This window comes from Bos grunniens, chromosome 11 (genome assembly GCF_055505025.1).
Source record: "Bos grunniens cultivar Pamir isolate PY7600 chromosome 11, Bosgru_T2T1.0, whole genome shotgun sequence".
NCBI lineage: Eukaryota > Metazoa > Chordata > Mammalia > Artiodactyla > Bovidae > Bos > Bos grunniens.
Genome location: NC_141175.1, coordinates 79,393,490 through 79,410,040, shown reverse-complemented (window position 1 = coordinate 79,410,040; position 16,551 = coordinate 79,393,490). Strand labels below are relative to the sequence as shown.

Genomic DNA, 16,551 nt, shown 5'->3' with positions numbered 1-16,551 from the left:
TATTACATTAGCTCTACCTCAGATCATCAGGCATTAGATCCTGGAGGTTGGGAACCCTTGGTTTAGGGAATAGAGAAGGGGAATTGAAAGCCATTCTACCCAGATTATTATTCCCTATGGCTGGCTCCAGGGCCGGGTAGAGAAAGCTTATTTTACACATGAACCCACATGACGATTATAGGGATTTCTGTGAAGGACTGCTCTCTTGGGGCTTCACAGGACACAAAGCCTACTCCATGAGATCTTGTCAGGGCTAGAATATATCAGGAAGACAACATTCTTCCATCTCTGGGATCAGAAAAGTCCGCACTCTTCTAGATTGGTGTCGTGTGTTCATTTATTGTTTTAAGAACTATGTATTCATTCCCATCTGGGTGACAATCCCTGTGCTAAGGGCCAGGGAGATACAGTTAAATTGGCCACAGCTTTTTTCTCCCCAATATCCAAATCCAGTGGGAAAGGCTGATGTGCAAACATTTTGAAAAGTGAAAGACTGAGCCTTGGCTGGTGGCCTCATTCCCCAAGCCTGGATTTGAGTTTCAGGAAATAGTTTTCTCAGATGGCCTTATTCTTTCAGAGGTCACATAGCTCTGAAAATTTTATGTCTTTGGAGATTAAACCCTTTTCCCTCCACTGATGTTTATAGGCTCTTGGAGTGTTGGGCAAAGATAAAGCCAGGCAATTGCATTCAGATGGCTGTAATTTCCACTCCTCATTCCTTCCAAGTCTTAATGGCCAACACCACACAGTTTCCAAAGTCCCTTTTATGCACTTCCAGAAGTGGCAGGGCCTATAGTTAGTGCTGCACAGAGCAGTTCCTGCCTGAGATTCCACTTGCTGTCAGCTGGGGCTGTTTGCAGAAAACGTTAATACCAGTATGGGGAGAAAGCTACCTAGCAGTTGGTTCTCTTTACTTGCTTATATTTCTAGGGGGAGGTGGCTTCCAAATATTCAGAAATAATCCTTGTGCTGTTAGCCCAGGCTGAACTGTGAAAGGTAAATTATTTAGTTGTTCATGACCTCTGTGCATTGGGTAGTAACCCAAGTGAAAAGTTTTTTCTCATTAGATCCATTCATCTATAATGGACATAAACGGGAACTGTTGCTTCAGATAAAAATGTAATTAGCAAAGAGAAACAAACAAAAAAAACACAACCCAAAGAAACAAACAAACAAAAAATAACAAATGTTGAAGAAGACATAGAGAAATTGGAAGCTTGTGCTCTACTGGCAGGGATGTGCAATAGTGCAGCCATTGTGGAAAACAGTATGGCAGTTCCTCAAAAAATTAAACATAGAATTACCATATGATTAAGAAATTCTGCTATTGGGTATATATTCCAAAAATCTGAAAGCAAGGACTCAAATATTTGTATGCCAATGTTCAGTGAAATATTATTTATGATAGCCAAAAGGTGGAAACAACTCAGATGCCCATTGATAGATGAATGGATTAACAAAATGTGGTGTATCCACGCAATGGAATTCTGACACACGGTACAACACGGTCAACTCACATGATTCCACTGATGAGGTCCTAGAGTAGTCAAATCCATAGAGACAAAGTAGAATAACAATTGCTAGAAGATTGCCGGGAGAAATATCAATAACCTCAGATATGCAGATGACACCACCCTTATGGCAGAAAGGGAAGAGGAACTCAAAAGCCTCTTGATGAAAGTGAAAGAGGAGAGTGAAAAAGTTGGCTTAAAGCTCAACATTCAGGAAATGAAGATCATGGCATCTGGTCCCATCACTTCATGGGAAATAGATGAGGAAACAGTGGAAACAGTGTCAGACTTTATTTTTGGGGGCTCCAAAATCACTACAGATGGTGATTGCATCCATGAAATTGAAAGACGCTTACTCCTTGGAAGGAAAGTTATGACCAACCTAGATAGCATATTCAAAAGCAGAGACATTACTTTGCCAACAAAGGTCCGTCTAGTCAAGGCTATGGTTTTTCCTGTGGTCGTGTATGAATGTGAAAGTTGGACTGTGAAGAAAGCTGAGCACCAAAGAATTGATGCTTTTGAACTGTGGTGTTGGAGAAGACTCCTGAGAGTCCCTTGGACTGCAAGGAGATCCAACCAGTCCATCCTAAAGGAGACCAGTCCTGGGTGTTCTTTGGAAGAACTGATGCTAAAGCTGAAACTCCAATACTTTGGCCACCTCATGCGAAGAGTTGACTCATTGGAAAAGACTCTGATGCTGGGAGGGACTGAGGGCAGGAGGAGAAGGGGACGACAGAGGATGAGATGGCTGGATGGCATCACTGACTCGATGGACATGAGTCTGGGTGAACTCCGGGAGTTGGTGATGGACGGGGAGGCCTGGCGTGCTGCTTTTCATGGGGTCGCAAAGAGTCGGACACGACTGGGTAACTGAACTGAGGAGGTTGCGGGGTGGAGAGGCTGAGGGCGTTCAGTGCTTAATGGCACAGAGTTTCAGTTTGGGAATATGAAAGTCCTGGAAATGGATGGTAGTGAGAGTTGAACAGCCATCACCAGCCCTGAAAGAGGCTCCAGGGATTTAGCATTGGGCCAGGCAGAGGACATGAGTACAAAAGTGATCTCTTACATTGTTTTCTACTGATGGGGGATGGACAGTAAACATTAAACTGATGAGGAAGTTGATACAGGTACTATAAAGACTTTAGGAAATGTAAAATCAGGAATGTGGTAGAAAATTGTATTATACCTGTGCATGGGGTGGGATGTTCTTTAGCTGGTGTGGCTCAGGAAGGACTCTGAGGAGTTGACACTTTGAGTAAGTTCTGAATGATGAGAAGTGATTTGATCAAATCTTAACTGAATATGTTTGGACCCCATTTTACCTGAAATCTCATTGAAATTTCCAAAATATAGAAATGTCTACAAAATCCAAATCTTATTAATTGTGCTTGCAAAGCATGAGCGTCTGTGTTGCGTATTCTTAATTGATTGCTTGGGGACCGAGAGGGGAACAAACAAGGCATTAGCAGTCTAGAATGTTAAAGTGTTTCCTACTGACTACCAAGTGCTCAGACCTGGCAGTATTTTCACCCAGGAAATGTTAGCCAGTTGCATATTTTTCTGGGAACTGAATCCAATGAAGTTTGCCATGAGCCTTCTTGGAAAGCCCTTTGTGCATTTTAGAAAATAATTGATTTACAAAAATTGGCTTATAACTGATATTTTTATCACTTGTTATCATTCAAAAGGAGATTCTGTTTCACCTTGGAAACTAGGGCTATTTATTTAAAGCTTTGAGTGTGGAATTTTTTTTTTGTAATTGGCTTGAGATGGAAAGAAATATGCTTCTGGGACAATGAAGTGTGTGTACAGTTGATTTGTACGATGTGTTTAGATTTCCAATTATGTGTTTTAGAGACTCCTCTGTTGTTGCCCAGATTTTTCTTTTTAAGAAATCTCAGGGTAAAGATGAAAGCTCCCTGAAGACTATGGATATACAGTGGAATTGTTAGAAGTCTGCATCACACAGGCCTTGATTTGTGATGGAGCTCACAGCACAATGTCTGTAAAACCCTGAAGCCCCTCCCGGCCCGTTAAATAAAAGAGTCCTGTGACTTCAGCATTGGAGAGCAGGTCATTTTGCAATCTGTTCCTTATCAGAGTACATGGCTATCTTTGCCTTAGGATAATGAAATGGTATTCCCCAGGACAGAAGAATTGAAATCATTTGAATTTCAAGGCTGTAGATGACGTATCATTCTTGGATATTTTGATCTATGAAATTTTCCCTAACTGGGAAATCATTTCAGTGTCATGGAAATCTCTGGTCTTTTCAGGTCTTTCCCTCCTCCACTGGTTTGGGTTGGGGTTGGGTTGTTTGCTGGGCAGTGGTTACTGATGCCAGGGTGTGCACAATGCATGGCTCAGAAGGCAACTCTGGGATTAACTTTTCATCTTTAATGGTGCCTGAGAGAAGTCAGCTCCTGATTCTTTTAGGAGAGCCATCCTTTGTTTTTGAAATCAGCCATGATTAGAACATGGGTACATGAATAGACACGCTTCTGTCAAAAACGATTTAACAAAGGCCTATTGGGTGCTTGGCCCATCTTGAAATACGGGCTGTTGTGAAGCAGGAGAAGTGTCAGCCCAAGTAGCTTCAAGCCTGGTTGAGGAGCCAACAAATAAAGAAACAGAATCAGAAAACAGTAGCAGAAGAATCAAATCAGCATACCTGGATTAACGTCTTGAGGACATGGGCTGTGTGAATTGATGTGCTGGGATTAGTTGCTGAACAAAAAGTCAGAGAAACAAAGAAGGAAGTGGTCAGTGTGACTGGAGAGACCAGGAGGTCAAGGAGGCTTTGTTGAACAGGTGGAGTTTCGGTGGGCTTTGAAAGAAGACCGTGATGGAACAGTCTGGGATCAGGGCCAGGAACACTTCTGAAGAACTCAAACCCAGAACCTAAACCAGGGCATAGGGAAAAATACTGTCTAAAGGGTTGGTTGTGTTTGAGAAACATTCATCAGCTTCTAGCATCCCAATTGTTACCTGTAGGGTTAATAGGGATTAGATGGGGGAGGTGGCAGCCTTTGCGATCTGTGGTCAGATGAGTTTGGTTCATGTTGGAATAAGCAGCTCAGAGTTTCCCCCACAAGATTCCTCAAGCCTTTCATATGCTGATGTTCGCAGTGACTTTCCCAGCTGGCCATAGGCAGTGTGCAGTTTCCTGCTTATTCAACCACAGAACCATTTTTTTTTTCCCCCAGGAGGATCCTACAGGAATAGAGTTCCAAAGAATATAATTGAGTTGGGGAAACACTAGCCTAAATGATTTTATTTCAGTATGTTTTTTAGTGAGAGTCACTAGCAATAGAGTCATGTCTTCAGTGGTCTGAAAGCCCAAGAGTGTTGACTAGAAAGAAGTTAGAAGGACTTCATTTAAAGAAACCAGCGAATGAGTGGTCCTCCAAGAGAGCCCAGCCTACAGTAAAATACCACGGGGCTCTCTAAATTCAGAAGTTATTTGATATATTGAGACACTTAACGTAAGCTTTAAAAACTACTGTTTTTGTTAACGTCATTCCTTTTCTTCTCTTGCAATATGAGAAATGATTTTGCATCAGCAATACAACCCCACCATGGGGACAGAACCCTGGGTCATGGTAGCTGGGGCCGTGAGTGAAGGAAAAACTCCAAGAGCTGGCAGGATTGGGGTTGTAGAAAAAGTACAGGCTGTCTAGTCACATTGAACTTCACACTAGCTCTGCATAATTTTAAAGATGAGTATATCCCAAATATTGTACTGGACATACTAACACAAAAAAAGTATTCATTGTTTATCTGAAATTGAAATTTAACTGGATATCCTGTGCTTTTGTTTTCTAAATCTGACACCCTTGCACGGGATGTCTGGGAAATCTAGACATGTGGACCAGAAAGTGACTTAAAATGCAAAGGCAAAGTAGCAAGAATCTGCTCCAAGTTTTGGAGACCTTGGAGCCTCCTCCTGGGAGATGAATTACTACATCCTCAAGCTCCCTCTCTCCTGTTCCCTTTTATTACATCTCCCACAGTTTGGGAGATTTTATACATGAGAGGTTGCAGCCTGGAAGGTATTTTATTTGGCTCACACACTTTTAAAAACAAACAAATGTAAGGCCCAAAACTTTTCCTTTGGGTAAAAAAAAATTAGCGTAGATTTTCAGCTTCTTTGGAAAATGCAAAAGGTATATAGTTTCGTAGAATGAAGCGAGTTGTGTCTGAACCTCAAACTCTTGAAACCACAAAGACAACAAATTCCCTGCCTGCAATGAACATGGTAGGGGTGGGCCCAGTATAGTCCAGGGCAAACCTCGGGGTAGAGGAGAAGAGAAGGTAGGGTTACTGAATGCACCTATCCTCCAATTGTGGAATTTTAAATGTAATTGAGGACACTGAATTCTCACATGTGAAAATAAAGCAATGGTTTGGAAATGTGTTTTTGTATTGACTCTAGATGAGATCAAAGTTTTGTGAGGGAGAGATGGGCTTATTTGGTGTACGGGAGGCTCTGTGTGTTCATTTCTCTGCCAAGAAGTGAAATGTCTTAGCTCTGCACTCCAGATCAGTCGCTCAGTCGTGTCTGACTCTTTGCGAACCCATGAATTGCAGCACACCAGGCCTCCCTGTCCATCACCAACTCCAGGAGTTCACTCAGACTCACGTCCATCGAGTCAGTGATGCCATCCAGCCATCTCATCCTCTGTCGTCCCCTTCTCCTCCTGCCCCCAATCCCTCCCAGCATCAGAGTCTTTTCCAATGAGTCAATTCTTCGCATGAGGTGGCCAAAGTACTGGAGTTTCAGCTTTAGCATCATTCCTTCCAGAGAAATCCCAGGGCTGATCTCCTTCAGAATGGACTGGTTGGATCTCCTTGCAGTCCAAGGGACTCTCAAGAGTCTCCTCCAGCACCACAGTTCAAAAGCATCAATTCTTCGGCGCTCAGCTTTCTTCACAGTCCAACTCTCACATCCATACATGACCACTGGAAAAACCATAGCCTTGATTAGATGGACCTTTGTTGGCAAAGTAATGTCTCTGCTTTTGAATATGCTATCTAGGTTGGTCATAACTTTCCTTCCAAGGAGTAAGCGTCTTTCAATTTCATGGCTGCAGTCACCATCTGTAGTGATTTTGGAGCCCAGAAAAATGAAGTCTGACACTGTTTCCACTGTTTCCCCATCTATTTCCCATGAAGTGATGGGACCGGATGCCATAATCTTTGTTTTCTGAATGTTGAGCTTTCAGCCAACTTTTTCACTCTCCTCTTTCACTTTCATCAAGAGGCTTTTGAGTTCCTCTTCACTTTCTGCCATAAGGGTGGTGTCATCTGCATATCTGAGGTTATTGATATTTCTCCCGGCAATCTTGATTCCAGCTTGTGCTTCTTCCAGCCCAGCATTTCTCATGATGTACTCTGCATATAAGTTAAATAAACAGGGTGACAATATACAGCCTTGACGAACTCCTTTTCTTATTTGGAACCAGTCTGTTGTTCCATGTCCAGTTCTAACGGTTGCTTCCTGACCTGCATACAAATTTCTCAAGAGGCAGATCAGGTGGTCTGGTATTCCCATCTCTTTCAGAATTTTCCACAGTTTCTTGTGATCCACACAGTCAAAGGCTTTGGCATAGTCAATAAAGCAGAAATAGATGTTTTTCTGGAACTCTCTTGCTTTTTCCATGATCCAGCGGATGTTGGCAATTGATGACTACTAAATGGTCAGGGCTTACCAGCAGACTCTGCTCGGGATCTTATCAGGAGGAAAAAGAATCTAGCTAATCTCTTAGCTAGAGAGATTGGGAAAAAGTCTCCCCATGACCCACTGGGAGGCCAGACTGCCTGTCCCATCAGCATTCTTCGTTTCTGTGACTCAGCCCCCCGCTCTGTGCCTCAGAAGCTCACCTTTCCCCCAGCCCTGCGTGAGACAGGCTTCTGAGAGCAGGGACTTGGGAGGAACAATGGAGCAGCCCCTGTGCTGTGCATAGGTGTCCCCAGGCCTAGGGGAAGAGTCAGGGATGCTGTGGAGCTGGGCTGTGGGGGCTGTGTTTGAGGGCCAGGGCTTGGTGCTGCTGCTGATCATTGTACAGACACTGGCAGGGACTCTAAGGTGCCTCTGCTAGCATTTGTGACCCAGAGGATCGCTGGCTGCCCCCAGAGTAAACCACACCATGGGTGCTTACTGTATCCTATGGCAACAGTAGCTCCTTGTTAATTCAGTGATGCTGGGGGCTGACAGCATTACAGGCTACTTCACATTGGCTGGGCAAAACCCCAGGTCATGAGCATACTTGATTTATGGCCAAACCCTGGAACCTCTTTGCTTCCTCTCCATCATCCCTACTACCCTTCCCCCACCCCCCATTTGGAATTTGGTAGTGAGTGGAGAGGGAAGCTCCAATAAAATGTTCGTCCAGAGGTCGAGCAGAACCCTGAATAATGAGTCCATTAGACTCCACAATCAATATCCAGCTTCTAAACATTATGTATATTGATGAGCTGATTGCTAGGAGACTAGTGTTAAGGGAATTGGAATCCATTTTACTGGGGCCAAATTGGTTGTTGATGGGCTATAGTAGACTGTGACTTTAACAATCAGCTAAAAATGTCCTGTCATCCAGTAAAAGACAGCTTCAGCACGTTGGAACCTGAGTGCTTTCCTGAAAGCCCTGAAAGCCAGGCAAGGCCGGGCCTTCACTGGGCCCTGCATCACGGCCCTGCAGGCTCTTCCTAAAAGATAGATGGGATGACGGGGGCTCTCGAGGAAGCCCCCACTGGTGCTGGGGATGAACAAAGGGAGACAGGCAGGTAGGGTGGAGGCAAGGGGGTAAACCTTTCAGCTGTGATACGAAAGCACTGACCTGTTCCGAAGGGTGCATGAGGCCTGGCTCTTGGCCCTCGTGGTCCCTGTTTACACAGCCTGACCTGCACTGCTGACCCAGCTCTGTTCTTGGGACATGCAGGTCACAGAGTGAAATGCAGTTCCCACAATGGGAAGGAGTTCCCTTTACAGTCTTTTTGTCTAAGAGGCTCAGTGTTGGAAGGCTGTGTTTGTGAACAGTGTGATGCTCAAGTGTGCATGTACCTATGGGTGTGTTTGTGGAGGGGGAGGGCTGCTTTCACTGAAGCAATTCAGCCTTCCTTCCCCACCCACACATCCAAGGTATGGTACATGACATGGTTTACTGGAACATACTGGAATCTAATATAAATTCTCCTTGTAATGAGCTGGGCTAAAGAGGAACCAGAGATCAAATTGCCAACATTTCGTTGGATCATAGAAAAAGCAAGAGAATTCCAGAAAAACATCTACTTCTGCTTCATTGACTAGGCTAAAACCTTTGACTGTGTGGATCACAATGAACTGGAAAATTCTTAAAAAGATAGGAATACCAGACCACCTTACTTGCCTCCAGAAAAACCTGTTTGCAGGTTAAGAAGCAACAATTAGAATGGGACATGAAACATAGGACTGGATCAAAATTGGGAAAGGAATACATAAAGACTGTATATTGTCACCCTGCTTACTTAACTTTGGAGAAGGAAATGGCAACCCACTCCAGTAATCTTGCCTGGAAAATTCCATGGACAGAGAAGCCTGGCAGGTTACAGTCCATGGGGTTGCAAAGAGTCAGGCATGACTGAGCAACTATCACTTATTTAACTTATATGCAGAGTACATCATGCAGAATGCCAGGCTGGATGAAGCACAAGCTGGAATCAAGACTGCCGGGAGAAATATCAATAACCTCAGATATGCAGATGACACTACTCTTATGGCAGAAAATGAAGAGGAACTAAAGAGTCTCTTGATGAAGGTGAAAGAGGAGAGTGAAAAAGCTGGCTTAAAACTCGACATTCAAAAAACAAAGATCATGGCATCCGGTCTCATCACTTCATGGCAAATAGGTGGGAAAACAACAGAAACAGTGAGAGACTTTATTTCTTGGGCTCCAAAATCACTGCAGATGGTGACTGCAGCCGTGAAATTAAAAGACACTTGTTCCTTGGAAGAAAAGCTATGACAAACCTAGACAACATATTAAAAAGCAGAGACATTACTTTGCCTACAAAGGTCTGTATAATCGAAGTTATGGCTTTTCCAATAGTCATGTGCGGATGTGAGAGTTGGACCATAAAGAAGGCTGAGCATCAAAGAATTGATGCTTTCAAACTGTGGTGTTGGAGAAGACTCTTGAGAGTCCCTTGGACTGCAAGAAGATTAAACCAGTCAATCCTAAAAGAAATCAGTCCTGAATATTCATTGGAAGGACTGATGCTGAAGTTGAAACTCCAATACTTTGGCCACCTGATGCGAAGAACTGACTCATTGGAAAAGACCCTGTTGCTGGGAAAGATTAAAGGCAGGAGGAGAAGGGGACAACAGAGGTTGGATGGCCTCACCTACTCGATGGACATGAGTTTGAGCAAGCTCCGGGAGATGGTGAAGGACAGGGAATCCTGGCGTGCTGCAGTTCATGTGGTCACAGTCCATGTGGTCAGAGTCAGACACAAACGACTAAACAACAAAAGCTGGTCACTAAGTCCAAGTTGAAGAGTCTTGAGCTCCTGGTCTGTTGAGCATCCTTCCTGCTCATTTGGGCCACTGCTGAACATAGAAATGCCGAGTCGGGGGTTCTAGTGCTGTTCAACAGACATAGTCTGGGCCAGGTCACTGCGAAGTTTTGGAGAACAGGTTTTTGGAGGCAGGAAGTCGCAGGTATTTAGGTTAATTAAACCCTTACAGCTCTCCAGCTGGAGAACTGCTCTGAGATACTCTGGAGATTTGCAATTGTGCATTTACTAAAGCAAAGCCTAAACACACCCAAAATTAAAACAAGTTGAGCCTCTTCTCCCTGTGGTGCAGTGCTCGGCCTGGCGCAGTTTAATTTGGGTCGGGGGAAGGTTAGTGTTTCCTATATTCCCTCTGAATATCTGTCATCTGATTCTGAGCACAGGTCTGGCTGGTGTGATCCTGGTTATGTGTGGGGCAGTTTCCTCTGACTCTGCATGGTGCCGCATCCCTCCACATGTTCCCCGGTTAAGGGGCAGTGGGAGCAGAGGCTGTGATCTGCTGCTTTTGGCCCTCCACCTTCTCTCAGGTGGGAGCTCTGGGTATCTGTGTTCCAACAGTTTCTGAGATTCCTGACTGAGTGAGCAAGGCCTGCTGAGACTGGGGCAGGGGGGCAGCACTGCTGGAGATTGGTCCCATGCCACCCTACTCCAACTGGGCTGAGCCAATGTTTGGCAGGGGGTCTGCCTGCAAGGAAAATTTACTTTCTTCTGGAGAGATTTTTCTCTCCTCCTTTGTGCCTGTCAGAGTATCTTTCCTTTTGTGTGACAGATACTCATGTTGGCAGCAGGCAGCTGAGGCAGAGATCCATCTCTTTAGTAATCTTCTGAAGGTTTTAAACATTCATAGAAGTTTGCAGACATGTTGGGTGTGGGACATATGCTTAGTTGCCACTGGGTTTAGTGTTAGGTAAGGCAATGGCACCCCACTCCAGTACTCCAGCCTGGAAAATCCCGTGGATGGAGGAGCCTGGTAGGCTGCAGTCCATGGGGTCGCTGGGAGTCAGACACGACTGAGCGACTTCACTTTCACTTTTCACTTTCATGCATTGGAGAAGGAAATGGCAACCCACTCCAGTGTTCTTGCCTGGAGAATCCCAGGGTCGGGGGAGCCTGGTGGGCTGCTGTCCATGGGGTCGCACAGAGTCGGACACGACTGAAGCGACTTAGCAACAGCAGCAGTAGTGATTATAGGCAGAGAAAGCAATGGAACCCCACTCCAGTACTCTTGCCTGGAAAATCCCATGGACAGAGGAGCCTGGTGGGCTGCTGTCTGTGGGGTCGCACAGAGTCGGACACGACTGAGCAACTTCACTTTCACTTTCTTTCTGCCTGCAAGGCAGCACTGGGCTCTTACTCATCAGTCCAGGCCCAGAGGTCCTGGCTGGGGCCCTGGGTGAATAAGGGGTACAGATGGCATCCTTCTCACAGCCCCTGCAGGCATTGCTGTGGGTGGTGCCCCTGGTGGGCTCCAGAACAAGGGAGGGGAGGGTTAAGTGTGGTGAAGAGGGGAGAAAGAGGGTCATCAGGGTCTGAAGAGCAAAGGTTAAAATCCCTGAAGTGATTGGATCAGCAATGGAGGAGAGAGCCTGGAAGAGAGGAAAATTGAGTCTTAAATATCATGGAGCATCTGACTGGGAGTGAGTGAATGGGTTTTAAGTGCACTAGCAGTTGGCAAAGGGAGAAATCAATTGGCCCCTTGTTGAGCGACTTTCAGAAATTAGAGGCAGGCCAATTGGATATTGAGGAAATATTTGAAGGGACTGGGTGATGTTTGGGTTCGGAGGCTAAGAATGTCTTTGAGGCCCTTCTGTGTTTTCTGAAGAGCTTCAGGGGCTACTCTCCTGCAGAATTAGGAAAGAATTGGACTAGACTGGGTTTATCCCTGGTGGGAAGGTAGCCATATTAGAAGGCATTCCCCTGAGGGCTTCCCCAATTGTCTTGCTAGGTGTTTTCCTGCTGTGGAGGTGGCCCTCGAGGGTGTGGCTGACTTGTCACGCACACATCTCCTGTTTTCCTCCATAGTTAGTCTGCAAGACCTTGATTGCTCCACTGACTGTTCTATCCTAAAGAAAGAGGAATAGCCTAGAGCAAGTGGGAGGCTTGGTTCCAAGGCCCAGAGCTGCCCTGGGCCTCCTCTCCCAAGCCAAGCAGAGCAGATCCGAGCCTGCTCTTGTCCCAGCATCCCTTTTGCACTTCCCCACATGGGTGACCATCAACAAACTCCTTGCCTCTCTGGGTCCCTGTGCCTTGTCCTAAACCGGACACACCAGCAGTATATGCTTCTAGCCTTGTGCCAGTTGGGTGGGTTAGGATTTATAAAGTGCTGAGATCAGTGCCTGGTGTCTATATTAGTAAAGAAAACCTTGTCCAGAATGATCTCTCATGTCACTCCGTTTTTCCCTTCTTATAATTCTGTTTCATGTTCTCAACCCTCTAAGTGAGAAGGGTAATTATAACCTTATTTGGGAGATAGGAAAAGCACAGGGAGATGTTGGGTACATTTTCTGAGTGCAGGTGGTTGGTTAATGGATGGAAAAACCAAGAACTCAAGAACTTGGTTCAGAAAGGGAAAGAATTGCATTCAAGTTGAGTGGCCCTGACTATCTCTCCATGTCCCTTCAGTTTCCCCTCCACTTTCCAGTCGTGTCCTTGGCCACAGGGGCCTGCTTCCCAGACACAGGAAGAAGATGGTAAAGCAAATCCTAGGCATTGGGAAGAAACCAGTCCTGAGGAGGCAGCCAGGCCCCGGGCTGTGGGAGCAGGCTGGCTGCTGTGCAGCCTGTGGGAGGAGGACGGGGGAGGGCTCGAGGGTCTCGGCCTGAAGGCTCAGAGTGCAGTCTGCTTCTGAGTGCTAAGGAAGTGTAACCGGAAGTGGCCACTCCAGCCATTCAGTGCCCTTTGGACAAAGGCCTAGCAACTGGAAAGGCGCATTTCCCACAGCGCCAAAGGGGCTGACCCGCAGGTTGGCCTGCTTGGAGAGAAGGAGAGAGCTTCCTCTGAAGGGGCTCGTCCAGCCTGTCGGCTTCTTGCTGAAAACTGACATGGTCTGCGTGGGGATCCTACTCCTTACAAACAATGCGGGGCCTCATCAGGATTAAGGCAGGTGGAAACAGTTCAGCAGATACCCCGCCAGGGAGTCTCACCCTTGTCACCACCACCGCACTCCCTGGCTCGTGGGTTACCAGAACAGCACTTCCTCAAATGCTAAGTGCACAAAAGTAACCTGGGCATCACAGACCGGTGCAGAGTCTGACTCAGTGGGTCAGGGCATGACTGCGATGCCGTGTGTCTGCTCAGCGGCCAGTCCTGCTGAGGCTGCTATTCAGGGACCCTGTGTGAGAAGTGAGGATCTAGAAGGCATGCTGCTGGGCCTGGATGTCTTTCCCGTTGAGAGCGCTGTGCACAGGCTCTATTTTCCTTCTCACGCTCACAAGTGTCTCAGCACCAGCCAGATGGGAGCAAGCCTGAGGGAGGCTAATGAGATCCCACCTGGGCAAAGTGGAGGACCTCCCTGAGTGAGCGTTGCTCTGCTTTCCCCGTGAGGAATGAACTATCCTCCAGGGTCAGCAAAACCCTGGAGAGAGGGGAGCAGGCAGGCTGTGGCTCCCTCCTCGTCCTCTGAGCCCTGCGGTCATCTGTTCAGGCAGCTTTCTACTTAACACTCTGATTTCTGTGTCTAATCGATTGGCTCCTCTGTGTGCCCCATGAAAATGCATGACTGAGTTTTGACCTTGAAGCCAGCAGGCCATGCAGGCAGGCTTCTGTCTCTCACTGGCTCTTTGAACTTAGAAAAAGGTGAGGGAAGAAAAACAGCAAACTGCTTTGCCAAAAAATTGTTGTCATTAGTAATGCAACCTCTTTGCATTAAGTCCTATAATTATTAATGATATAATAACACCACTCCCTTCCACTTGTAGATTATATTATGCTTACAAAGTGTGTTCACTGTCATTGTCTTAGTTGATGGTCACACTGCCATTATGAGATGAAAGAAGATTATTGTCCCCAGGAAACTGAGGCTCACAGTGGCTTAGGAGCTTGCCGAAGGTCACGGTAGCAGTGGCTAACAGGACTGGGATGCACTCACATCTTATTGGAGTGATATTGACAGGTCCGTAGACTTGCTGACACTGTAGGTCATAATTTTGCCTCATACAAAACATTGTGATTCCATGTTAAGGAAGACTGTCAAGGTGTCATCAACCTGTAGCTGGGTGTTAACACTGTGCCTAAAATGATCCTAAAGTGCATAGCTGAGAAGGCTCTGAAGTTTAAAAAGTATTAAAATAGAAACTAGAGCAAATAAAATCAGCAAAAAACAAATAAAACCGTAGGGAAATAAGCTTGAAAACATGTTTTAAATTATTCAACCTCTCCTTCCCTTCTCCTTTCTCTCGCTTTCTCTCTCTGTCTTCACACACACACACACGCACACACACACGCATGCTTAGCTTTCCTGGCAGGGTTAACCATCCACAGTGAAGTATTTAGAAAAACCACCCAGGTAGGTAGGAGTCAGTCAGTCGTGCAGTGCTTGTTGGAGTCATTCCTGGAATGTCCCCTCTGCATCACCATACCTGTGTCCTTCCTTCAGGCAGGTATTCCAAGCCACTGCCCGTGACAAGGCCAAACACGTGGACAACCACAACTTAATTTCCCCCAAACCTTCTTTAGGTCCTTATTCCTCCAGGGTTGCCATGGAGACAGCCTACTGCCTCCTCCCTCAAATAGAAGTGGAATCTCACTTCTGCTTCTGTGCAAGGTAGAAGCGATAGGGCAGCATTTCTGTCAACGACCCTTTCCAGTAAATTCCCCCCACCTGCCTCCACCCAGTCAAGTGCCCAGGAATGTGTGAGCGGGTCGCCCAAACTCACGCTGAAGGGCACTTGAAAAATAAAACGCCCGAGATTAATCACTTCTAAGTTCCATGTGTAGTTAATGATTCTAGGAATGCCACTGCTAAGTTGCTGTTTTTAATAAAATGTAGCCAAGCACAACTGGAGCCTCCCCACAAAGTAGTCTCTGAAGACTGTTGTCATCATGGACTGGCTGTTCTGGAGTCTCGGGGGCTGTGTGCTTAGTCCTGGTCTGGGAACAACTGGGAAGTGGGAGGAGGTGGCAGTGAGGAATCTGGAGAGCGCAGAAGCAGGGGTCCCAGCGTGCCCTCAGGTCCTAGCGCTGCCTTGGGATTCCGGTCACTGGGTGGGCAGGGACACAGGCTGCTGGGCATGGATGTGGCTGCAGGTCAGATCTTAACTCTCCCACTTATCAGCTCAGGATCTTTGGGGGAGTTTCTTGATATCTCAGAGCCCCAACTTCTTTCTCCTTCCTCAGGAAGGCAGTTATAAGCATCACATGACCCGGTGTGTGTTGAAGAGCCTAGCATGAAGCAGGTGCTCAGTGGATACTAGTTCAGTCCTCTCCTCATCACTACCCCAACTAATGAGAATGGGCCAGGGTGGAGGAGCTGGGGAGGAACATCCCGAGGCTGGGCAAGAGCAAAGTCAGTACTTGGGGGTCAGAGCTGTGAGTGTGGACGGGGCAGTGAGCAGATGCTGGACAGAGCCCCAAGCTGCATGCCCAGCACAGCAGCGGGCCATGTAGGGAGTGTATACTGAAGGCAGCTTGTTGAGGGTCACGCTGTGAAGGGAAATGAAGGTTAGGGATGGAGACTAAGGCAAGAAGTGATGTCACAAAATGAAAAAACACTGAAACTGCTCTTCACAGGTGAAGATTCTCTGGGTTGGAGAGCTGGGCTGACGACTGTAGGCTGCTCACATCTGTGTGCCATGGCTCAGACTTAAGGAAAGGCTTGCATCTTCCACCTCAGTGTCCCAAGAGATATTGACCACTGGCATTTTCAGCCTAAAGGAGTTTTTCTTTATGAATTTCCTTGGACTGGAATCCAAGGAAAATGCTTCTCAATCAACGTGAAGAAGGCATGGGTCATTTAAAACCAAGTAAGCAAAATCTGCCTTTTCCCATAAACGCCATCTCCAGCCCCCCACTATTCAACCTTCCCCAACATTTCTCAGAACATGACTGGTTGAGGAAAGGAGCTGTAGAGTGGCTGATGCCTGCCCAGCACCGGAGGCGAGTATCGCCTGTCCATATGCACCATGGTGTGTGCCCGGAGTGTGGACATCTCTCGGGATGATGGGTCAGCAGATCCCAAATGTGGCCTGAGGGACTGGGACTCTCCATGTCTAAGAGGCCATGCCCCTGTGCTGCGCATGGTCTCATTTCCCCTAAACCCTGGAGACCTGAAGAGAAGTTGCTTTGCAGGAGTATTCTTTGCAAGCTCTGCCTGGAGGCAAAGAATGGATTAATGAGATGACCACTTAGAGCCTCTGTCAGCCTGTTTCCTGAGACTTCAGAAATCCTCCAGGCCGAAGGATGACTGAAACAACGAGGTGCAGTAGTTACAGATGAGAGTGTTGACAGACGGGAGAAAAGTAGAGAATTTCTGGCTTGCCAGGCAGCC

At 46.5% G+C, this 16,551-nt stretch overlaps 1 protein-coding gene across 9 annotated transcripts in view; it reads left to right on the top strand.

Moving 5' to 3' along the window:
- PRKCE (protein kinase C epsilon) overlaps positions 1 to 16,551 on the top strand; it is a 547,240-nt gene that overhangs the window by 266,090 nt on the left and 264,599 nt on the right. The window contains exon 1 of one of the 9 annotated variants that reach the window (XM_086327133.1): positions 15,899 to 16,027. The exons of the other annotated variants lie outside the window; for them this stretch is intronic. Coding sequence (XP_086183259.1) covers positions 15,982 to 16,027 — 46 coding nt within the window. The 5' untranslated portion in view covers positions 15,899 to 15,981. Of the gene's footprint in view, positions 1 to 15,898; positions 16,028 to 16,551 lie in introns of those variants that run through there. 9 annotated transcript variants of the gene reach the window in all.